We start from the raw sequence: 15,966 nt of genomic DNA on the forward strand, positions 1-15,966 counted from the left end.
ACTGGAAGGACCAGAAATCTCCAACCAACTTGTTTATGGACGTTAGAATGTCAAGATATGAAAGAGGGTACAATACAAGGGCAATCTGCGTTCCAACAACGATATTTTATTAGTATCTGGAACAGATAGTGAAGGACAATATTTCGGCAAAAGTAGAGAGGTTATATGTATACGATTACAGGTGATAAGGTCTTTGTTTCGGAACGTGAAACTAAAGTTAGTAAGCTGTTAGAAAATTGGAGGAAAAGCTGGGAAGAATATGGGATGAAAAGAAACGTAAGACAAATAGCTTTGTAGCTTTGTTCTAGTCATTTGCATCGTTTTCCTGCCTGAACATCTAAATTTAGGCAATCCAAATAATACCAAAAAGTAACTTGGACTGCATATTTAACCTCGCGAAGAAGAGGATGCGAGTTCAACACGCAACAAAGACAGCACGATCAAGATTGAACCCAAAACACACTACTGGTATGTTGGAAAGGCTCGTTCGTATAGAATCTTCTACGAGAAAAAGTTGATAGTTTGAGAACAATTATTACGAAAGTATAAAAAAGCTGTTTGAAAAGTTTCTGCTTCCTCTTTTGCACACTGGAACACAGCTTTGTGTTTTAGTTTCAATTTTCTGATCTCATCAGCAGCAAGTTTTCAGTGGTTAGCCAGTTAGCCCTATCACCACCTACATTCAGATAATGGGCCTCAAACAGAGCTTTTACATGCATTCAATATTACACAATAATTTCCGGTACCTTTTCAGCATTTCCAGTAAACATCCTGCTAGTAGACATACAAAAGTGTTGGAATTCTTACAATTAGGGTAAGATATTGCGTCATGACGATGAGTGAACTTTCTGCCTACACTTTACAATTTTATTTCGATAAAGGAGCAAATGCAGCGAAGGCTCGTGAAAAAATTTATGCTAACTATGGGCAGGATATGTTATCAAATGCAAAACAAAAACAAAACAAAAAAAAAAAGGTTTAATTGCTTTCTTTCAGAAAATTTTGATGTCCAAAATCCTCATCGAAGTGGACGACCGATTACAACAAAAGTAGATGATATTCTGGCAGAAGTCCAGCAAGATAGGCAAGTAAGTCACAACATCGCTAATGACTTAAACATCCAATTACGAAGTAGTATTAAACCATTTGGAAAAAACTGGTTACAAAATGAAACTCGACGTTTGGGTCAGCAACGCAACTTCGCAGTTGTCGCCCGGAGCAAGAACTCGCATCAGCGCCCACTTGACCAACCAAATCAAAACGCACCCCCAAATATCTGCCCAATTTTGCGCCCTACTAATCCACTGACCGGGACACAAGCCTCGTCCCCCCCTTCACTAATTACGTCACTGGTTTTGGTGCCGTATGATCGGACTCAAAAACATTTACTCGATCGAAATTCTATCTGAGAATCTCTACTGCCATTTCTGAAGCGGTTGATCACCAGTGATAAAGTGGGTACCTACAAGAACGATCTCCGAAAAATACTGTGGTTGTAGCGAAAAGCTCCATATTCTGTGGGAAAGTTCACACGAAGGCCCAGGATGATCATGCTGTGCATCACAAGCAGCTACCGCCACTCACAATGATAGACTCTGACTTGTATTGCAGACAATTAGCGCAAGTGCACCTAGGAACGGCTGGAATTGATCAAATGAAAGGGTGTCGCATGCCACGTTGACAATGGTACATTGCATACATCTTTGATCCGTCAGGAATTAACGGAACTTCGCTGGAAGGTTTTAATATATCCACCTATGGCCACACACGCAGTTGTTCCGGTCTCTCCTGAGCTCCCTGAATAATGTTAAGTTAGTTCGGAAAGAGTTCTGGTAGAAAAACAAGTTTCAATTTTTTTTAACCATAAACCACACAAAGTTCTATAGTGCCGGGAGAATCGTGTTGCCAGAAAAATGGCAGCGGCCATGGAACAAAATGGCATCTTTGTCTCAATTTTGACCCCCAAAGTCTCAATACCGTTTAGACAAACTGATATTACTGATCCAGTAATCTTCAGAAATATGCCCCAAGTAGTTGCGCATCGTATATTCATACAGACCTAAGTTCCACAGCACAACCTATGAATACCCTTCCCTAACTTGCCTGTCTTCTGTAAGTATAATTAAAAGTTAACATCGCTGATAACAAGAATGCGATTTCTTTGTGCTTACAGGGTTCTTACTGATCTGGAGAAATCATTTTCCCTGACTTCTCTCTGACCTTCCCTGACCTATGGCGGGAAATTCCCTAACTTTAATGCCCGGTGTCAGATGACGTTGACATAATAAATAACGGTAAATATTCATATATGAGCACATTTATTCATCAGAGACAAATAATAATTGCTCATACGTACATTCCACTTACAACCCATAAAGATCTGAGCAACGTTCCATACTGTGATCATTGATGGTTGGCTAAGCTGAAACTGGTGTTCAATTAATGATAGAAAAATATATTTTATACAATTTCCCTGATTTCCAGTCTTTTTCCCTGACCAGTAGGAACCCTAGCTTAGGTTGTCAAATGCAATCTACAAAGTACTACAATTACGGTTCATCATTTAATGAAATTAAACACATCTCCTGCACATAGAGGTAACTTAATGTTTCTCACGTGTTTGCCAGCGGTTCTATATGATACACAATTCTTTTGTTCCAAAATTATACTTTTTGATCTATACGTAGCTAAAACTGAAATTTAACTCCGTAAAGTAAGGCTACGTACGACAGGATATAGTTTAACGCCGTGGTTGTTATGAGTTTACCGTTCTCATGATAGATAGTTGAACCAAATAAGTGCCAGAATGCCGATGGAGGGCATGTGAAATGAACTTGAAGAGTCTTACAAATAAACAGGACTATTCCCTTGCTGTAAAGAGACATTTTATTATTTATTCTACATAGGCTAAATGTAAAAGATTATACATACATCAACCTTTCAACAGATTTCGATTCCGATCTTGGCACATTTCTTTTGAGACTTACGTATCAGCAGTAGAGATGCAAGGGCTCGGGAAAAAAAACGGCTTTTTTTTTTTGAAAAAAAAAAAAACTCGGCTTTTTCTCCTTCGCTTTTTTGCTTGGGAAATTTTGGTCTTTTTTCAAAATTTTGCTTCAAATTGATAAAGCAGACTTCGTTTCGCTTCTCTACAACACAAAACTCATTTAGTTAGTGGTTGATGCAGATAATAATATAAAACCTCTGAAATAAACCATGATTTTCGAAAAGATTTTTTTTAACACTTAACATATTTACATTATGAATTCCACAGAATTAACCAACATATCTAATAAATTTTTAACCTCTTTATATACAAAAGTACTTGTTTTAAAGAAAAAATATACATAAATAACTAGCAAAATTGTATATAGTATTTTTACTTCAAAATATCACACATCCTCTTTTTTAAGCAAAAAGTAAAACATGAGAAAAATACATTTATATGATACTTAAAAGCTGCACATCAAGAGCTTCGTTTCGTGCGGTTCTGTACATTCTTGAAGTTTTTCAGTTAACTTTCACATACTTTGTATAAATACTCCGAACAATTTTTTTCATTCATTGATCACATACGTAATAATCTGTTACCACCTATCAAGTGCTTCGGATCTGCAAAATCTGTAAGGTTCCGAATTCTGTAATGCACTGACTGTTCCTTAAGCTTGTTCAGAATCGGAAAAATACCGAATTTTCTGTCCATAGATCATATGCATAACAGACTGTTCATCTGAGTGTGTAGTTTCCTACGCTCTAGAATATATAACCACCATCACGGTTTACCCACTTCTGAAGGTTTCTGAATTTTTAACAAGAGGAATTATATATATCGTTACGATTTTTTTTACACAAAAGAAAAGAAAGAAAAAAGAAAAACTATGGAATACATTTAAGAAAAGTGAAGCGAATCAATCACTGTTCCAATTCACAAAGAAGGCGACAAAACTAATTGTAATAATTAACGAGGCATTTCTCTTAACATTCTACTAACAGGATTGATTCCATACGCAGATGAAATTGTTGGAGATTATCAGTGTGGATATAGGCGAAATCGATCAAGTATCAACCAGATATTTACCATTCAACAAATATTCGAAAAGAAATGGGGATTTTATTACCAGTACATCAACTGTTTATTGATTTTAGAAACGCTTACGACTCGGTTACGAGGGAAACATTGTACAACATTCTTACAGAATCTGGAATACCGAAAAAGCTTCTTAGATTAATGAAAATGTGTTTAAATGAATCCCAGAATAAAGTCCGAGTAGAGAAATGCGAGGTTCCACGTTAAGAATGGCCTAAAACAAGGTGATGCGTTGTCGCCATTATTATTCAGCCTTGTTCCGGAGTACGCTATAAGGAAAATCAAAGATAACAGCTAAGGTCTAGAACTGAATGGTATTGACCAGGTTATGGCGTATGCTGATGATGTAAATCTTATAGAATATCGAAATAAATTTAGAGGCCTTATCAAACGCTTGCAGCGACATTGACTTAGAATTAAATGCTGGGATTTTTAGAAAATCAAGCATTCAGAGAAACCCCTCCCAAATACTTTTCTAAATCCCCTACTGATTATTCCTATCAAATGGTATTTAAGGTTGTACCCGGAAGATTATTGCTAAGTCATTGCACAGCTACAGTATAACAGAAATGTGGAAGTACGCTGACAGATATATTAAAAAACATAAGTTTAATTACGTGCTAGAAGCTAGAGTACTAAGCTCTAAGAAATGAAATACTGATGACTAAAAAGAAATGATCTAGAGAAGAAAAACATTGTCGATAGGGCTCAACTCAAGAAGTTAAAATAAAGGTAAATAACCTCTAAAATTGCCCTCAAATACTATGTACTTTATGTTCACTTTAATTCATAAAACATGTGCTCCATCCATCATGATGGTGAACTCCAGAGCAAAATATGACATTTAGGTCATGAAATCTTATTTAACTGTGGAGTATACTAAGAAAGCTATCTAAATAGAAAAATCATGAAAATGAAAAAAACAAATTTTCCAAAATTCTCGATTTTTCCCCCCAAAACGCCGGCTTTTTTGCATCTCTAGTCAGGAGTTTAAACAAAGGCTTTTTAATTCTAGCATAGCTATCGTGGTTCTTCATATATAATTATTGACTTTACGTCTAACAGAAAGGAATGGATATTCCTTGTAAACTACTTCATTATGCAATGGATGAAATTACATTAACGAATTTGCACATTGCATAGTGTAAAAATACACAAAGCTATTACTGACTAAAAATAAGTGCTGATTCGCCCTCTCTAGGGATTTTCTAAGTAACTTCTCTCGTGCTGCTACTATTTTCCTTAATTATTCCTTCCTCTATAAGACATTCTTGAAACATCAGAACACAGAATCTGCCGGAAACCCATAATTTTTTTGTGCATCTTGTAGATCATCACACATCTTCTCTTAGGGACGTCTATTTTCAAAAATTTAATTTTAAAGCATTTATATAGTTATTAAAGAACTATTCAGAGAAGTACGGCACCAATAAAGATAAGAAACTTTATAATGAGTTTGAACAACTGTTCTTGCAACACAATGGCGCATAATGAGTTTTATTTGCATAAAAACATTTTACCAACTATCCACATACCACATGCTTTAAAAAAATATATATATATTGAATTGTTTCACTGTCTTCTGTTAATTTCGAAAATTTAACATTTTTCCACTAAAATTTACGAAATTAGCAACGACAAAAGGAGTTTAATCATAGTTTCATTGCCAAGGGCCACTGGTGGTAGACACTGACCAATAGGTGTACTAGGCAGTTCTCACCAAGCCCTATCTAGAGGTATTGTCATTTTCCCCCTAAAGCCTCAGGAAGTTAGTCAAAAGGGCAGCAAAGGTAAACGGGTCATCAATATGCAACCGCATTTAGCATGTAACAAGCATCCATACCAGCATATTTTTATACACTATAATGACGTCATTTAGAACTGTTTGGCAGAAGTTTTCACATGACGAAGAATGGTTTCTCAGTAGTTTCACCCTGTTCCTGAAGTTTCCCTGAAACAAACTGCATGTCATATGCAAACTCTTGAAAGATTCTATACTAGAGATATTTTTCTTTCGTCTTTCAAAATATCTAGTTTTGGAAAAATCTATATATTCCACGTTATTCCTAGTACAATCCTTACTAAAAACTCTTTATTCCACTATATTTGTAAGATTACAATCTGGCTAAAATGAAACCAAACTAAGTATCTAAAATACGATATGCCCCGTTATCACGACTAAATTGTTTGCGAATATTCACAATTCTTCCATAAAGTAAATTACAAAGTTTGTAACAGTGAAGGCTGTATATCTAAAAGATAAAAGGACGAGGGACTAACTTTTTTGAATAAGTTTTTTATTGGTCCATGTGTATATATTTTACGGACTCCTTTCAGTGATATGAGCCCTGAATCCAAAACCTCATAGTTATGTCAATAATGAATATTAAAGATCTGATGTCCTTACACAGTGAAAATATACCAATAAGAAATTTGAACAACTCGAGAACCAATACTGATATGATCGTCCGGTTTTAACTTTCGGAAAGACCAATGAATAGAATCTTATACCCAGCAGACAACTGAACGCAACAGACCTCTCGCGTGGTATTACTCGTGAGTAATTTATATATATATATATATATATATATATATATATATATATATATATATATATATATATATATATATATATTTCTTTCTTCTGCTCGCCAGAAAGTGCAGTGCTGTTTTTAATTCGCAGAATTCGAGTCCCCTGTACCCATACAGAGAAGATTTACAGAACAATACGGACAGGAACCACCAAGACCGTCATTGCACTGTTAGATGGCACGAACCATTGCTGGAAACTGGCTCTGTGTTGCGGAAGAAAGACAGTGGGAAAAAACCGTGAATGAAGTGGAGACAGTTTGGAAAGCCTCAATGGAACTTCTTGTGTGAAATAAAAGACAAATTCTGACCAAAGCATACATAGTATTTAGTAAATAATATAGTTACAGTTTCGGCAAAGTATCTTTACCTTCATCAGACATTAACTGATAAGGGCACTAACTGACACATTAACTGATAATGTATCTGATGAAGGCAAAGATACTTTGCCCAATTTGTAGTCATATTATTTATTAAATATTATGTATGCTTTGGTTATAATTTGTCTTTAATTTTAATATTTGATTAGTGTGAAAAAGTTGCAATGTATACTAATTTTAGTCTGCATTACAGATTCATACGTATACAATTAAGTATGTTCTACGCCATATTGTAAAATGGAAAATCGGACTTTACCTTATGCCTTACTAAGGGTCCGTGACTAAAGATATGTTTTTATCACAGTAAACTTTGATCGGGTGCTGCTACTCAGCAATCACAAGCTGAGATGTCGAATTTCTCCGTAATTACCATTTATCACCTATTATATCATACAAAATAACAGAAGGTAACAAGTTATTACAACAGAGAAATTTGACATCTCATCTATGACTCACAAATAGAAGCCGGTCAAAGTTCACTGATAAGCAGCTCCGTAACATTTACATTACTTTGTATGTACTAAGGCGGAAAAAAAAAAATTAAAATTCTTATGCCTCTTTATAACATAAAATTGATCGATCCACAGAACGGAGTGCTGCATCTTCTATATTAAAACGTCGTTGGTTCGACTTCGATGACAATCTCCAGCAAAAATAAATAAAAACATGAATATACTGGTATACAGTCTTCTCTATGCTTTGTAATTCAGAAAAAGTTGGAAATTATGCAGTAAAATTTCGGTTGCACTTTGGACATTATGACCCTTCGAAGTGTTTACCCGACATGAGATTATTTATCTACATAATAATACATGGATAGTATTTTCGTGTCCAACTTTGAATAGTTTTGCTGCAGAAAGAGAATAAACAAGCCCACTAAGGCATCTAGTATTTAGAAAATGTATTTTTTCCTTGATAGACGTGCTCAGTAAATGCATGTACAGATAGCAGCAAGAATACCTACATATATAGATATGAATACTCGATGTTTTTCATGTTCTATCAACAACCTTCGAACAAGTCTACTCACTTGAACAGTTTTCTTTATACAATATTGCATTGTCTTGCAAAATAATGAATTCTTTCGGAAGTAAATGACAAAAGAACATATACGGTATGTACCGTATATCTATTTTTGCCAAACCATCAAAATAAGACTACAATCAATAGAGAGTTTACAGGTTTCTGACCCATAAAGAAATTTTATTATATACAACATTATCTCGTGAGAGTATGAAATTTAAATAGCTAATAAAAATGAGTGGAAGCGAATGGCCGATGTATGACGCTGAGCAAAGGAGGGAAGGGAATGAATTTAGTACTGGCAGTGTAAGATTAGTTACGAACCTATGAGTAATGTATCTGTAAATCCATCTGTCACTATATTTTCTGTCTACTCCTTGTTCTCTCTGTGTTTACCGAAAGTAGGAAGAGCAATCTGCGACATCAAGAACATCCAAGGAATGACTGGTGTGATTTATCTTCTACTCGTTCCAAATCAAGGGTCCTATAGTAGGCTTTTCCTCTTGAATAACCACCACACAGACACTGTACTATAGTCACAGTTTGAATCACAAACAAGCTACCTATTATGCTTAGAAGAGCTCCAATAACCTGAATCATGTCACTGATTACATGTTATTTGCTGAGACTTTTACAAGTTCAAAGCTCTATCATCTATCAATCACTGATTACATGTTATTTGGTGAGATTTTTACAAGTTCAAAGCTCTATCATCTAAACTTTTCCTGTTTTTGTTTTCCCGGAGCAGTCTCTCGTCATTGTTTCGCTATTAAAATCTCGTTGGTTGGTTAAGTTTCAAGCCCCTTTTTAGCATCAAAGCTATACGAGACACAGACCTACACCTTAACGTGGAATCCAACCCACATGAACTCCCACTAGGAACTGAATCCGGGTATTTCGAGTAAAAGACATTTATGTTAGCCATACAGGAACAGAGGAGCTCTGTCTGCAATCTGTACTATAGGAGTTGGAATGCATGTCGCATTATACTACTTGTTATACTGCGTCAGGGATAACTGGCCTAAGAGAACGTTAGCTGACAGAAATCTTTGGGAAAGAAAGGGGGCAGGCTTCTAATACTGAACACAGTTACAAAATATGACGATGATGATCCGAACGTTGTAGGTATTAGCTGCTTTCTAGAAAGTTGAAATTTTTGAATATTTTTCATATATTTCAACTATAGCTGTTTGAAGATTCCTCACAAAATTTACTTTGTCGCTTACTTAAAAGTTTAGAAACAGCATTTCTCTTATTGGAAAATCGTGTGTTCTTAGAAATCAAGATTACTGTTAGATGTTAGAAAATAACGAGATTCCAGAAATCACTTTCCTTACTCCATCAAAGTCTTACTAGAAAAAGTATCGTGTACAGATTAAATACTGATGATCGCGAACTTCCGTCAATCTGTGCGCAGAAATTTAGTCAATGCTTTTTCTCTGACATTTCGTTATTTTCCTCACTCACAGGAGATTTTTAACAAAAACTAACAATAATCTCTACGAACAAAACAATATATGCTATCCCAATAAGAAAGAAAAAAAAAATATTTTGTAAAGATTTCCTTGAATTAACTTTGCACAATTTATCTGTCAGCAAATATTAAACTTTCTTTTGAACTATAAAACATTACTAATTACAACTAAGCACTTAACAATTTTACTCTTTTTTACTTAGCCCTTCCCGCTGGTCTAGTGACTAGATTCCTGATAGGAGATAACAAAAATTTAATTTCATAATCAGTCATTTTCATTATTTAACCGTCTCCTTTAGCTAAAAAGCTATAATCGTGGGGCGTTTAACTACTTTTATTTTTTTAAATTCCTGTCACTGACTTGCATCCACTTGAATTCTCTACGAAATAAATTTACTTGAAGTATTATTCGAAGTTCATTCAAGAAAATAGATGCTTACCCACACTACAGCTAATATAACACAGAAATATCCGAGGAAAGCCAACAGTTATTCGCTGATTGATTTATCGGAAAATGTGCCATTGGGCTCTTTCAAATTATTGACAAGAGATGACGCTAAGACATAGACCGGAATGTGTTATACGACTCAAGGCATCCGGAATCTCACAGGAGACAGAAGACTACTCCCCACTGACTTTTAATATTCAATCCTACATTTCTGACAGCCTTTCCAAAAAGCACCCTCCACACATTCCTAATTTTGATTGTTGTCCTTGTACGACTGCCCATATTCTCAAACTGTCAGAGAGCTGTTTCTCTAAGTTTGAACTCACCTCACTTTAAGAAATCTTGCACAAATGGAGTTTCCATTGCAGGAGACTGCATTGAAGAACGATCCCATTCCCCCTAACAGATTTTTTAAAGATCCTCAATTGGGCGGGGATGTGTACTTCGCAAGGTCTGTTTCCACAAGGCATCGCGGGATTCAACAGCAGTGTCTGTAAAATGTATTGCATGAATGTCCGTTTTACATGCCATCCGGTTCATGTGTATCTGCGTGCACTTTGCCGTATGACTAAATGCCTTGTGTTGGTGGATGACACCATGAAATGTGTCGCTGCCATAAAGAGTAAGAATATCATGTCTGTAGAGTGGCTCCAAAATGTTCTGGTAATAGGCAGCAATGATTTTAGTCTTTTTGTCCATTCTGGGCAGATAATAGTTTAAAAATCTATACATTGAAACGATCGCCACAAAGTTCTGAACACTTGAACTGACTTTAGTTTAAAATACACCACCCTTCTTTCCCTTGGAGAACGAAGCAAAAGAATGTAGTCTCTTGAATATGGTTGCCAACTCGGGAAAATAAAATTACCGGAACCCTACCAAAATTGCCTATGATATAGGCCTAAATGTGAAGAATCTCTGTTCGGACTCATCCAAGAGAAGGAAATGTGCTATCGTGGACAAAAGTGCTTCAGCACCTGTATTCTGCATATCCTTAGTACATTCACTAATAAGCTTAATAGATACATTTGCTTAAAATGAGAACTGAAGTCGGTATTGATCCTTTCATTGTATTTACCAGTAACTTCCACTTCCTTAAATTTATTGAAACAGATGAACAAGAGTATATTTGGAACTCTTTGAACATTGAAGGACTTGGATGCTCTTAAAGATTTGGAAATACCGGTTATAGAGGGACTGGTAAGAAGTTTGTACCTGCCTTAATCAAAATAACAGCACTTTTTCCGGCCAGTTGGCAACTCTACTCTTGAAGGAACATGAATGAGGAGATTCTGAATACTCAGAAATCAACGACGGTGAATCATAGGGAACTGTGCTCCTAATGTTATTTTCTTGATTAAGGAATGAATGTACTCACAAAGAGTAATAACTAGGGTTACGACTTTTCTGTGTGCTCTTTTTCTTCTTTCTTTAGGAGCAAAAACAAGCACTCTGGAAGTACACAATGTGTCAAATGTTGCTTCCAGGTGGGAATAGAGAATTTTCCTGTGCTTTATTGGGACTGTATTCCCTTGATCCGCCCTCAAGCCTTTTTCCTCTTTTCGAAATTTCCCGGTTATCGTGTGCTGTTTCTTGTGCAAGAATTTTGACAAGATTAAGCAGTCTGTGCTTTCTTTCTCTGGTGCAACTTTCAAGACACATCAACTTCTTCAGCCATATGAGATAGACCCATGATGGGCAGAGAGCGTTGTTTTATATCCACGGTTGTAAGTAACGGAGGCCATTAAAAACTTAGAACTACAATTAATGGGGGAGAAATGGACTTCCTACTCCCCTTAGGCAGCACTTAGATGGTTTGGACAAAGGTAAGTTTGAAGTTAATCTTCAGAAATATCCGGATGTTCTCAAATGTGCAATACTTTACTATTCTCAATGAATAAGATTCTCCGTTAGAAATTAATACAGAGATGTACGAAGTTTTTAGGCTAATGCGTTGTTTTTGATTACATAAAAGATTAGTTCTCAAAATAGTTGGTAGAAATTACACCTTCTTATTTTTACCACCCGTTTTCCTATCGAAACTGCAATAAAAACACTAATCCTAATAATAACAATTCCATCATTTCGCTATTAGAAGGAATTCATCTATCAAATTGCGATTTCCCGAATAAAGTAATTAGTACTGATGAAATGAAGTTTCAGTTAACCTCTGACGATTATGTCCTTCAGGATAAATGGACAGATGATTAGAATGAATGATTGTGAAATTATTATTTTTAGTGTTCTTCCACCGAAAATCGAAACTGGTACCACGTGCACCCACTAGGCCAAAGAGGAGGGCTAACTAGTATTTACAATCCGATTATTTCAAAAGCAGTCCTTCATACCATTCACCTTCCCCGCTAGTTTTGTGGCTAACATACGCATCTTTGGTATACGAGGTTGAGGTCCCAAGTTCGATGTCCGACGGGAGAGCACTGAACGCATTATGGTGGTTCGGATTCTACCAACTTTAAATCCATGTGTAATACAATCATTCATTTCATCATCACTCTGTTGAAAGGGAGCGCTAAACAAGCAAACTTTTCAAACTATACAATTAATCATGAGTTGCTAGATTCTAAAAGCAACATACTGCTCATTTCAGATTGCAATACACGTTCCACTCACACTGCCGAACTTGTGAAAAAAAGTTAATGCTAAATTAAAACATGACCCGATTCGGTATTACACGACTCTTTGTGTGTTTCAAGGGTTTCACGACTTTACTCATGTCCACGTCCACATGTTTACATGACACCCTCACCAGAGACTTCAGGCAATCTACCATCACCATGCCCTCGTAAAATTAACATAAAAGAAGCTTAATCATACGCATTAGTATAATTGGCATATACTATGTATCTTCCGCCATATCTAAACAGTGGCGTACACACAAGATGGGTTTCGGGGTTTTAAACCCCATCTGAGAAAATTTTATGCAAAAATAAACCTTTACCATATTAAAATATATACACAAACACTGAAAATATCTAAACACTTGACGAACTTTTACGTACACTAATAATTTATATCGGGTTAACTTTACAACGCCCGCTCCAGCAGGTATACTCACTCAGAAACGAGAAATTACACACTAATAATTTTATGAAAATGGATCACAACTTACTTAACCTTAAGCTAACCCCTACCCTACTTATTTATATCTTACTCTACTCTACTATACATTTAAAAGGGCCCTACTCATCAATGCGCAGCTGGAGCGTGTCTTGTAAAGTTTACCCTTTATATCTAACAGATTAAAGCAAACAATGAAAAGTTTTTATTCCTTCTTTGGAGTCCCTGGATCAATCCCAAGTCAGAGGGTTTGTGGTGGACAACACCCTGTCCGTGGGTTCCCTCAAGGTTCTTGTTTCCTCCTACATGCTCGTGCCCCCACTCCATTATTTACATTCATTGATCATGCTTAGCCTCGCCTTTAACTAGTGCGATTCTGTTGAGTCCTGAGAAGACAAAGATGGGATTGAGTATAGTCCGCTCCCCCCAGTGATTTTTAACGAATCATAGTGATTCTAACGGTTCATATTAGTTCATAATGAATCGAAATCACATGTTATAAAGATTTAAGATGTAAATCTTGTGGTAAGGAGGCTTTAGTATAAGTAGTAGTAGTAGTAGCAGTAGTAGTAGTAGAAGTAGTAGTGGTGGTGGTAGTTAGTAGCAATACTAGTAGTACTAGTAGTAGGAACGGGTTAGAAGCCCCGCAGGGGTTGGTTGGGTTCTGTTCTCGATATAAGTAGTAGTAGTAGTAGTAGTAGTAGTAGTAGTAGTAGTAGTAGCAGTAGTAGCAGCAGCAGCAGCAGCAGTAGTAGTGGTAGTAGTAGTAGTAGTAGTAGTGACTCTTCCAGTTCCGGTGACAAAGAACTGGGGGAAGCGGGCTATACACAAGTCCAAAGATGTCATGGGCAAATGTCCTGTGATCATTATATGCACTAAGTTCGTACCGCCTTTCTGCATGGCTACTTGGTTAATTCATGAAATCCCCTAATTGCCGTATGACACGTTGTCTCAGAATCAAATATCCATCCCCACATTCCAAACTCTGATATTCTCTTCACGTTCACTATTATATATTAAGGAATAATAATGAAAGCTTACCACAACATAAAAAAAAAAAACAGACATTAATTTGTTTGAACACATGCTACAAACTTGTCTGAGTTATCACTCACAGAGGGCACTGTGATGAAATGCTTCCCTCAATTGCTTACTAATATTATGTAAATCTAAACTAACTACAGATTTTTCTGCAATGTGACTAACCTCTCAATAATAATAATTTTAAAAAAATGCCATCATTCATATTTAGGAATTTTAATTTCGACACATGTCCGTACCAATTATTAATTTTAATGTATCGAAAGAACTAATATTGGCGCCAAATATCGTACACTTACTTTACTAATACCAATACTTTTCTTCAGCCGTAAATTCCGTTAACCCCCGTCAGCTTATAAAACACACATTAGACGTATTTAAATTGGTTAGTATAGATTAGATTAGATCCTGTTTGATTTACCATGATACAAGTAATAGTGGCGGGGCTTCTTTATGATGTGAAGATCATAGAAACAATTCATACTACATTGTAGGTACAAGGGAAAATACGCCTTGCTGAGTGACAGCTCCTGACAGTTAAAATACAAAGCACATTACTCACAAGGGTACAACGCACGGCTCCAAACAGGCAGTACAAGGGTGTATGTCATAATGAATCTTTACACTATACATTATGTGCTATTAAGAACACTTGACAATGCTCACACGATAAAAAAAAAAAAATAATAAAATAAAACATAGTGTGTGTGTGCACGGAAATTTTTTTTTCGAAATCAACGTACCGGAAGAAAATTACGAGAACAGGCCGAAAAATATTTACAAACTGTATTGGGAAGAAGAATACCGTGCACCTTTCGTGTCTGTATACATGCAGCCCTTCCAAAAATAAATACAAACTAATGAAAATATGGGTCATTTACGTTAAGCACATTTTATCTACCGGTACATGATTTCGATCTTATTTTCATAAACATGCTTAGTTCAACAACTATGCTGCCACTGTTTATTGAATCTGATATACCACGTACCGGTAAATTTTATTTAAAATACCAGAAACCTAAAATACAAGTTTCCTAAAGTCACACCTGCCAGAAATCCTGTTAACAGCTATATCTAACAGTGACTGTTAGTTGTATACGCGTAAGAATATATTTTTATTTATATGTATATATACATAATATACCCATAGATAAGGTACTCGACTGTATGTCTCTCCCTTCCACCATGATTATTGATATACAGATACCGCTCACTTCTTCCAGCCATTTGGCTACATAGGATATATTTCAGAAGAAAAAATATTAAGTGCTGTGAAAATATCTTCATACCTGTACTTGGAGTAGTAGGGCTTGAGCTTGTTAAGGCGGCGACCGCAGGTAACGCCATTATATTTTAGTCTTGGTTAGGCCTAATACAGTAGACTTCACAATACGAAAACAAGTGCGAATCAAAAGCGTCCGAAAGGAAAGGTATTGTACAAAACATGTTCACTTAACATACATATTCTCTGCTCTTATGAATTTTAACAAAACCACAACTTCAAATGTTTTTCTTTCATACTCTACCACTTTTTCACTACACTGTACAGTAGTCACATTTCTTGCCTTCGATTTCGAACCAAGAGAAATTGTTACATCTAGCCTCTACAACGAGGTGCCCGTGTTCCCGCTAATAGTTTTCTAGCCTCCATGCAACATGGTATTCTACAGAGGTCACTGATGTAGTCGACCAATCAGAAACCCGTATTTACGATAATAAAAGCGCCGCGTAGGCTATTACGTGACGTCACTAAAACGAAGCACCCCGAAGAGAGAGTACCGCGCAAATTTCTAGGGCTTTCTTCTATACAGGGCCATTCCAAGTAGAAAACTGTTATTCAAAATGG

General features: G+C 36.1%; 1 protein-coding gene across 3 annotated transcripts in view; it reads right to left on the reverse strand.

Moving 5' to 3' along the window:
* Positions 1-15,966, reverse strand: part of LOC145666299 (uncharacterized) — a 255,202-nt gene that overhangs the window by 54,065 nt on the left and 185,171 nt on the right. Inside the window, exon 1 of one of the 3 annotated variants that reach the window (XM_081733378.1) lies at positions 15,410-15,790. The exons of 1 other annotated variant lie outside the window; for it this stretch is intronic. In XM_081733378.1, coding sequence (XP_081589504.1) covers positions 15,410-15,467 — 58 coding nt within the window. In that variant the 5' untranslated portion in view covers positions 15,468-15,790. Of the gene's footprint in view, positions 1-15,409; positions 15,791-15,966 lie in introns of those variants that run through there. One more of the 3 variants, XM_081733380.1, reaches the window with a different exon arrangement.

This window comes from Thermobia domestica, chromosome 12 (assembly GCF_964235325.1).
Source record: "Thermobia domestica chromosome 12, izTheDome1.hap1.1, whole genome shotgun sequence".
In the NCBI taxonomy this organism is placed as follows: Eukaryota; Metazoa; Arthropoda; class Insecta; order Zygentoma; family Lepismatidae; genus Thermobia; species Thermobia domestica.